The sequence below is a fragment of the Silene latifolia genome, chromosome Y (assembly GCF_048544455.1).
Source record: "Silene latifolia isolate original U9 population chromosome Y, ASM4854445v1, whole genome shotgun sequence".
Taxonomy (NCBI): Eukaryota; Viridiplantae; Streptophyta; class Magnoliopsida; order Caryophyllales; family Caryophyllaceae; genus Silene; species Silene latifolia.
Genome location: NC_133538.1, coordinates 436,967,847 through 436,978,270, shown reverse-complemented (window position 1 = coordinate 436,978,270; position 10,424 = coordinate 436,967,847). Strand labels below are relative to the sequence as shown.

The 10,424-nt window shown below is 36.5% G+C and overlaps 1 protein-coding gene across 1 annotated transcript; it reads right to left on the bottom strand.

Moving 5' to 3' along the window:
• Positions 1-1,346: 1,346 nt before the first annotated feature.
• Positions 1,347-2,258, bottom strand: LOC141632630 (uncharacterized). Its single transcript, XM_074445161.1, has one exon. It carries the CDS (start codon positions 2,256-2,258, stop codon positions 1,347-1,349), a length of 912 nt encoding a protein of 303 aa, XP_074301262.1.
• Positions 2,259-10,424: the final 8,166 nt, after the last annotated feature.

Here is a 10,424-nt window from a genome sequence, read left to right as displayed (position 1 = left end):
GTCGTGCCGTGCTACCTCCTATATCGTACGCCCTCCATGTGGCTGACTTAGCAACGTCTCGTAGCCCACATGGCAGGGGCTAGACCCTTAACCTTTACCCTGCCTGACAAGTAACCAACATTAGTACTCAAAGTCTTTCTTCCTATAAGCGTAAAATTCCAAAGTAGTACAAATTACCTGGTGCTATCTCATGGTGTTCCAAGGCAACAGCTGGATCCAGGAAGCCACAACTTGGAGTACTTGGTTAAAAAATGACTCAATTTGCTATAAAAAACGAAAAAATTAAAAATTACTTAAAGTAAAAAACAAACCATAACCTAAAGCATATATTACCCCCATCCCCCTTTTTTTTGGATTTTTTTTGAATTTTTTTGAATTTTTTTTTTTTTTTTGCTTCATGGACTGTTGAAAGGTCCTCTGTACATTAATGTTTCAGCACTTTGTCAGACAAAGTACTGTTTCAGATAGCGAATGTTCTAGGGTTTGTGCAGGATCTGACCCTACATGGTCATCAACCGGTATGCCCCATTTTTAACAATGCTTGTGACCTCATACGGTCCTTCCCATTTGTAAGCAAACTTGCCGGCATTCTCAAATACCCTTATGAGTACCAGGTCCCCTACCGCAATGGTCCTCACATTGACATTTTTGTTATACGTTCTGGCTACAGATTGTTTGTATGATGCCATGCGTATGTAAGCACTTTCTCTTAGCTCGTCAAATGTGTCCAGTCTCCTGGTCGTTTCGATTTAATTCTGCTCTGCTGTTTGGCAGCCATATCTGTGTGTTGATAACATAACTTCTGACAGGATCACTGCTTCTGCCCCGAATACCAGGCTGAATGGCGTCTGCCCCGTTGCCACCTTTGGTGTCGTCCTTTCTGACCAGAGTAATATTGGCAACTCGTCTGCCCACTTACCCCCTAGCTCCTCCAGCCGCTTCCTGAGGTTCTCTACAATGATTTTATTGCTGGATTCTGCTTGGCCGTTTGTTTGTGGGTAATAAGGAACAGACTTCCTTAGTGTTATGTTCCAACGTGAACAAAACCCTTTAGTGTTATCAGGTATGAACTGGGATCCATTGTCGCATATGATTTCAGATGGGATCCCAAACCTGCTGATGATGTTTCGCTTTATAAAAGAGATCCCCTGAGCCTCTTTTACTTCTGTCATTGCTTCAGCTTCAATACACTTTGAAAAATAGTCAGTCATGACAAGCATATATACTCTGTTACCTGGACCCCTGGGTAGCTTCCCCACTATGTCCATCCCCCACATCATAAATGGCCACGGGGAGATGATCGGATACATTGGTTCTGCTGGCTGATGAATTGTTGGGGCTGTCTTCTAGCACGAGTCACATTGCTTGGCGTGGTTTACAGCGTATGCCCTTATAGTAGGCCAGAAATATCCCTGCCTTAAGATTTTATTAGATAGGCTTCGTCCACCAGCGTGATTCCCACATTCTCCGCTATGTACATCCTGCAGCACTGTGTTAACTTTCTCTTTATTTAGACATCTGAGATAGGGTCCTGCCAGAGATCTTCGAAAGAGCACGTTATCTATTAGCACGAATCTGGAGGCCTTTATCCTGAAAATTTGTGCTTCTTTCTTGTCTTCTGGGAGTTTCCCATCTTTCAACCACTCTATATAAGGTTTTCTCCAATCCGAACCCATCTGCTGGTTTTCATCTGACACTAGGATTCTCGCTCTATTTACATGTTGCTCATGCATTGCTTTCCTTTCCTGATTTTGTTCTAACTCCTTCTGTATAGCTGGAGTTAACACATGAGTAATTGGTATATTGGAGAGTTCCGTGGGCTGGAAGGTGGCTCCCAATGTAGCCAGAGCGTCTTCCTCCATGTTCTGATCCCTTGGCACCTGACTAATCTTAAAAAACCGGAACTTCAACTCTTGCTCCGTGGCTACCTTCAAGTAGGCTATCATCTTTGAATCACGCGCCATGTATTCATTGTTCACATGATTCACTACAAGCAATGAGTCACTGTACACTCTCAAGTTCCTCACCTTGAGCCCCTGGGCCATTTGCTTTCCCAAAATAAGTGCCTCATACTCAGCTTCATTATTAGTTTCTTTGAATTCGCACCTGACTGCTTGTACCATCATATCCCCTTTTGGGGACCGGAGGACCAGACCTACTCCCGCTCCCCGAGCGCTAGAGGCTCCATCTATGTACAGGGTCCAAGTCCCACTTTCCTGGTCCCCTAGTAATGTCAACATCCCTTTTTCTGCCTCCATATGTTAGCAGGACAGAAATATGAGACGAAATATGCCAATGTCTGGGACTTTATTGTCGTCCTAGGTTCGAATTATAAATCATAGCTACTTAGGTGTAATGAACACTTGGTCATTCTTCCAGATAGTTCAGGCTTCCTCATGATTGCAGTAGGAGCCATGGACCAGGGCAACACTGATCAGGCAACAGGCAACAATCCCAATCACACTACCCTTTTAACAACCCATGTTAGGCCTGCTTTGGGACGTCTCAAGTACCAGTACAAGCTCAACCACCAGCTGCCACCATGGCCAGCTGAAACCTTGATCAACTAATCTTAGAAAAGTCCTAAGGAGCCAGGCTTAATTCACGTTGCATCCAAGAGAAAATCAAACTGAAAGTCAAGTTGCTGAAAGGGACATAAAGCATAAAGCAGGTTGCCATTTCTGGCTAAACAAAGAAGAAGCTGTTGGTGGGATACTTTTGCTTGTCTCTTTATATTTCAGATATCAGCTAAGAGCCAAAGTCAAGGCCTCTACTGCCCCCATTGGTCCTTATACTCCCAGCCAAATAAACTCAGCAGCCAAGGAAGCAGCATGTCACTATCAGTGCAGACTTTTTGTTGTTTTATTGTAGTTTTCTTTAAATCATTTTGTCATCATTGTAAAATATTTCTAGCACTTTATTTATGTCCTAAGAACTAATCCTGGCCCTTGGATGAGATTTATAGGTTAAAATTTGTAACAGATTTCCAAGAGGAAAGCCTATATAAGGACCTCTCCTTAACTGCATTGAGGCAGCTTTTGATGAATATTAAATCTGAGTTTTCTATCAAACTTAAATCTCTATAACTTGTGCTTAGTCTATATTTAAGAGGCAGGCCTATTAACATCTTGTGCTTAGACTGTAGGTGTTGAACAAAGTCTGTTAGTGAGGTTCATTCAATCTTGTGCTCAGACCGTGGGTTGTTTGGTCTTCCTGTTAACTTGAGTTGGTTTTTATCTGTGCTTGGCTGTGATAATTTCCAGTTTAAGTTGTCCAAATTATTAGCTTACTTCCCTGTGAGTATTCTGTGGGATTTAAGTTGATAATTATATCCCTTGGTCCTGTTCAGTCTCAAACATCAATCCTGTGTCAAATTGTCTGAATCCTTCTGTCAGGCAGTATTATTTAATTTATCAAGAATACTTAGACTCCTTCAAAATTCTTGAAATTTTAGTCAGATTTAGTTTATTCATTTAACTAGCATGTCACCAAATTTCATGATTTTAGCAGCCCATTTGGTATTTTTAATCCAATTCTGAAAGTCCATTTCATCCTGAAAATACCAGAATAGTTGGTCTCACTTAAAGTTTAAATCTTTGTGTCAGGCCTGGGGTTTGACACTGTAAATTGGTAATCAGAGCAAGGTTTAACACAATTCCACCTTTGTGTTAGTCATGGGTTGAGAGAAACTGTGAGTTCATTATCCCTACCTACAACAAAAACACAAAAACAACCATGAGTGAAGAGAGACTTGCTGGTATTGAAGCCAGAATAGAAAATCTTGCAGAAAATGTAGATACATTACTCAATGTTGTCCATGTAGTGATGAAGAGGTTTCCAAACCATGATCCAAGAAGACAACCACCTGCCAGAGGAAGAGGTAGAGGCATATGCTTCTTCATGGGAGCAGGGAGAGGACAACCACCACATGGATAAGAATCAGAATCTGAGGAAAGCAGCAGAACACAAGAGGAGGTTCCTGAGCACACAGACAAGCATCTAAAGGGTAGAAATCCCTGAATTTTCTGGTAGTCTAAATCCTGATGATTCACTAGAATGGATTAGGGATATTGAGAAAATTTTTGAGTATAACGGTTACACTAATGTTAAGGCCTTTAAAGTTGCTGTCTTGAAACTAAAGGGATATGCTTCTCTTTGGTATAATAACCTGAAACACCAAAGGATTAGAGAAGGGAAAGAACCACTTAGGCCTTGGTCTAAGCTTAAGAAAAAGATGTTGAGTAAATTTGTCGCCAAGGATTATACTCAAGATCTCTTTATTAAACTGTCCAAACTTAGGCAAGATGAGAGACCAGTTGAGACCTACCTGAGGGAGTTTGAGCATTTAACCTTACAATGTGAGATTAATGAAAAACCTGAGCAAAGGATTGCTAGGTTTCTGGAGGGTCTTGATAATAATATTGCTACAAAGGTTAGGATGCAACCCATGTGGTCTTACGATGATATGGTTAACCTATCTTTGAGAGTTGAAAAATGGGAAAGGCTAAGCTTGCAGTGTCAAAAACCACCACTAGACCTGCATTCAGACCATTTACTGGTGTCAGGATTGTCCTTCTAAGAGAGCACTTACAGCAATGGAAGTAGAAGAGTGGGAAAGGGAAGGATTGGTTGAGTATGAGGAGGATGAGAACCTAGTGCTGGAGGAAATGGAAGCTGAGGTGGAATCTGAAAGAACATAGATCCATATTAGACTCTTTAATAAAATTAATTTATCTCATAAATTGTCATTTAGGTGATCTATGTAACATGCATGCTAATATGAAAGCATAAAAAGAAAGTATAAGGAAAAACAATTTCCTTACATTGAATTAGTGGTAAAAGGGGCACAAACTAGTTCACCATACTAGCTTGTTCTTGAGCTTATACCAAATGGAAGATCCTCCTTGCAAATCTTCAAAAAGAAAATCTCCTTCTTGTTGCACCCAAGAACTAACCCAAAAATATTAACAACTATTGAAATAGAACTTGTTAATATTGTACCCTTTATATTATTAGTAATATTACTAACTAGTCTTAGTAATTATATATTTTTACTAACAAGCTTAGTAAAGATGAGTAATATTTTTAGAGAGATGTTGAAGAATTGTTCACATGCATAGTATTGAGTGAAGAAGTTGTTAGGAAATGTGTCCTCAACAATAGTGCGATCACATGATTTAAATATCATTATTAAATCTCATTTTAAAGAATACAATTGGGAAGTATTTTTACTGTCAACTGGTCAACATATATCGGTAATGATTGGTCGACTAGAGTTTGACATTCTTGTCGTGCGACGGTGGTGATCGATTGACCCCTAGGTCATACCTATAGGGCAACACTCTTAATTGATCATTTAATTAATCGTATAGTGTTACGAGTTAATTAAATTACTTGAAAATTGACGGACGATTTTGAAAGTAAAATTTATGTATCAAATTGAAATGTGATTAAATGAGATACGGTCTAAGTAATTGAATTGTATCATTACTCGGATGAAATTATTGTTTAAAGAAACAATTGGATTTGAATGAATTATTATAAATATGATTTATGAATTGGTAAAATATTTTGGCACAAGTAATTATGAATTACTAAGTAGATTTTGTATATGACGTATTTTTATTAATACGTTGATTTTTAATATGTTAAAAATACATAACAAATTTATGTTACATATGACATGTGACATAAGACAAAATTGACAACAATAAAATGGATACCATATTATCCAATGTGCCGAAAATTGGAGGAGACTTAAGCTAAATATTGTGTTTGTATTATAAGTGGAAAACATAATAATTATATGCTTTAGTAGCCATGCAACCCTAGTTTGCATTGTGAAGGCAAACAAGGGCATGCATTGGGTCTTTTTCTTCCCCTCTTCTTTCCTCTTACACGGTTGACAAAAAGAAAAGGCAAAGGGTTTTGTCTTTTATTTTTTCATATACACTACATGCAATAGTGTAAAAATATTCATTCATTCCAACTTCTAAAAAGATTAAGTTTTAGAAAGAGAAAAATCCTCCATAATTCCTCTCATCTAACCGGTTTTAGAGAGACCAAATACCAAATTATTTTGGGTCATTTTTCACAAGATTAATATTATACTAGTTCATGTAATATTAATTAAATTAAGGGTAAGCTTTGGGTATTATTCCTAAGGAGATACCCTACACTTGGATCCTGTTTCTTCCATTAAAGGAAAGCTCAAGAACAAAAGAAAAGGAGATTTCTTTTGTGCCCATTTAAACCGAAATTACTATGTAAGTGTGATTTCTTCTTTATTTTGTTAATTTGTTTGCATGCATAAGACCTTATTAATTTTATGACAAATTAGTTAAACATATATGAGTATGTTAGTATGTATATAGATCTACATTTCTTTCAATCGGTATCATGAGCCACGGTTGTTTGCATGCAAATCGGTTAAAAGTTTTTCCGAGTTATAAGAATAACATATAAAACTTGTAAAATTTGTGTTATTATGAGATATCACGAAATTAATCCATGAATGTTAATATTTCTGGTCCTAAAATGTTTTAGGGTATTTTGGTTAATTTTACGGAATTTTATTGTTCATATATTACAATAATGGCATTTAAATATGATTTTATGAGTAAAATGTCATTTTTGGTCTAAAATCAGCTATACTTCGAATTTTCCATTTATTTTTGGATATGTTGTCACATATATTATTTTGAGATAACCTGTAAAGTTTCATAATTTTTGGACTTGTTATGCTCGAAAAATGAATTTTTCATTATTAAATTCGGATTTAGGTGAAAAATAGGTTAATATGAGTTAAATTTCGAATCTGGTCATAGAAAATTAATATGTTGTCACATGCAATTTTACAAGATGTGTGTAAAATAATTGGCTATAAATAAGTCCTTTTGCATGATTTATGGATTTTTGAAGAAAAATAGCATAAATAGTGACATTATTAGTGGAAAATTAATAAAACATAATCTATGACTTAGGAAAAACGTCTAATGTTGCAATTTATTATCTTTTTCAGATCTAAAATTGAAAAGTTTATGAATATAATTTTTTCATGTTTTTATGATTATTTTATTAAAAATCGATAAACCGCAACATTGTTTTTCCGGAAAAATTTCGAAATTTTTAACCTAAGTTTTTGAACATTATGAGTGTCATGGTATTTTTCCAGAATGTTCATAAGTTTAAATTTCAAATTTCAAATTTATTTGAAATTTTGTGATTTATTTGAAGTTTATAGCTTATTTTTGTAATTTTTGGTCCATTTATGAACAATTTTATAAAATATGGGTTAATTATGGTCAAATTATTAGTGAAGACTAAATTTTGAGTCCTAAGAGGTTAGGGTAATTAACTTATGCATAAATATGAATTTATGTATTTTTGTGATTGTAAAATGTTGAAATCGCGCAAATCCGTAAAAACCAAGTAATATACGATATTGGCTAATTAGAGGCGATTTAGCATAAAATTGAGCATGTTCATACATATTATAATGCTGCATTTTTCTTTATGATTGTCATAATTTTAATTTATGTAATTTTGAATTATATAATTTTACTTAGTATGGCCTTAGATTTTAATTGGTATTTCCCGAAATGTATGGGAATATCGATTCGGTTGTAATTTTATTGTGATCTCGTATCACCGTTTTGTAATTTAATAGATTTATTTTATTTTAGTTACAAATGTATAATAGGAAATTATGTAATTTATTATGTAATTTTATTTATCTCGGAGTTCCCAAAGACGGATTTCTTCAAGATGTTGATACATAAAGACGGTGTTACCTCGAGATGCGTGCCACAACCGAAGTTCAAGGGACCAATGGAGTTGGTTTCCGAATATGTAATAGTTAAATAGTTTTTCTATTTTAGGAAAGGCCATACTAGGATTTTTTTTTCTTTATGCTTGCATTTTATTTTATGTCACATGCATCACTAAATCGCCATAACTAAAACATGCATCCTTATTTTATCGAGTTTATCGACCGTGTCAATTAGAATTATCGTAGTTCACCGCTTAAGTTTACTTAAAACGTGATAGATAATAAATTGACATGACCTCTCGCTAAAAGAATTAATTGAGACATAGCCTTACCAAATAGTAGAAACCATGAAAACCTATTTCGCGAGGGAGTGCACTCGGCCCTACCGGGGTACAAACCTTGTTACGTAGGGGAAGTGGGTGATGAGTGTTAATCCACCGAGTTCATGTTAATGAGGGTTTCATCGGCCATACCGTGCCCAAGTTGATGTGGACTTGGATCATGGACACATTTATTCGAAATTTGGATTGAGCTCAACGGAAGTATTCGCGACCGTAGTTGCATGTGTTTCGGGCTATAGATAAATATTAGAGTAATTTTATCGACCAAGAGTTCTAAAAGTAGAATCGATTAAAACGTTAATCCACCGAGTTATATTGATAAGGGTTTCATCGGCCATACCGTGCCTACGTCGATATGAATTTGGGTCTTGGAATCATTTATTATAGTTGGGTAGAGGTCACTATATAAATGTTCATATCTTGCTAATATTTTACAAGTATGATTTAAAAAGACAAATGTTAATATTTCCTTTTCCTCCATATTTGTAGTTCTTTACAATGAATCCAACGAATGCTACCGCACCGATAACCATTGAGTCATATCACAATGTTTTTGACGACGTTTGCTCCAACAATAATTTCGATACAACTAGAGAACTTCATTTTGGGATAGGTTCGGATGGAAACCTTAACTTCATCAACTCTTCTAAACCACCCACTACTACTAGACCTCGTGTGAGTCCGTCTCAGGAAGACTACCTCATGCAATCTATAGGGTCTTTGTCTCTGGAAGATAAAGATGCCATAGCTAGTGGGAGCTCTAGCAATCAAGTTCTTGCTTCAAAGGGCAAGAGGTTCAAGAAGAAGGGAAAGAAAATCAAAAACTTCAAGCAAGTTAATGATGAGTGCCATTATTGCTATGGCATGGGACATTGGCTTAGGAATTGTCCCGTATATTTGCGAAATATAAGGAAGGAATCATCACTCCAAAAGGTACAATTCCTAAAGAAATTTATGTTATTGATATAAATTATACTTCCACTACGACATGGGTACTAGATACCGGTTGTGGTTCTCACCTTTGTAATCATTTACAGGGTTTAAGAGATTTGAAGAGGCTTAGCAAGGGAGATGTGGATCTACGCCTTGGAAATGGAGCTCGGGTAGCGGCCGAATCCAAGGGAACTTATGTTTTAGCTTTGCCTAATGGATTTGAGTTGTATTTGCATAATTGTTTTTATGTGCCTACACTCTCTAAAATCATTATTTCAATCGCCATGCTAGACATGGACGGTTTTTGTTTTGTCATTAAGAACAATCGTTGTACTATTTCTAGGAATGATTTGGTTATTGGCCAAGCTTCTTCCATTAATGGCATTTACATTTTAGAGACCTCAAATCCGACGAATGATATTTATAACATTCAATCAAAGAAACTCAAAACAAGTGACCCAAGTGAAGCGTTCATTTGGCATTGTCGATTAGGTCACATAAACGAGAATCGCATCAAAAGATTAATTTCAACTAATGTGATTACACCATTTGATTATCAATCATTTGGTACATGCGAATATTGCCTACTTGGCAAAATGACTCGTAATCCTTTTAGTGGTAAAGGGACACGAGCTAGTGAGCTATTGGGACTCATACACACCGATGTGTGTGGACCAATGAGTATCACCGCTCGTGGTAATTATGACTACTTTATAACCTTCACCGACGACTTAAGTAGACATGGGCATGTCTATTTAATGAAACATAAGAGTGAAGCGTTTGAGAAATTCAAGGAATTTCAAAACAAAGTAGAGAACCAATTGAACAAAAAGGTAAAAGCACTACGTTCCGATCGTGGTGGAGAATACCTTAGTCTTGAATTCGATTCACACTTGAAAGGTTGTGGTATTATATCACAAATTTCTCCACCCGGAACACCACAACTAAATGGTGTTGCCGAAAGGAGGAATCGAACCCTACTTGATATGGTTCGATCCATGATGAGTCAAACCGAGTTACCGAACTCGTTTTGGGGATTTGCGATTCAAACCGCAATTAGATCTTTGAACAATAGTCCCACTAAATCCACCGAAAAGACTCCATATGAGATGTGGACAGGAAAGGTTCCCAATATATCCTATATGAGGATTTGGGGATGTGATGCTTACGTCAAGACTAAACCCGACAATAAGCTTGCCCCAAGATCCAAAAAATGCATCTTTGTAGGTTACCCTCGCATTGTCGAGGATACTACTTCTACAAACCTCAAGAAAACAAAGTGTTTGTGTCTAGCGAGGCTGTCTTCTTAGAAAGTCAATTCATTTCTAAGAGACAGAGTGGGAGAAATTTTGAACTTGACGAAGTTCAAGAGCCACAAA

Coding starts and splice junctions, on each gene's coding strand:
- LOC141632630 (XM_074445161.1), bottom strand. CDS start 2,258: ATGGAGGCAGAAAAAGGGATGTTGACATTACTAGGGGACCAGGAAAGT.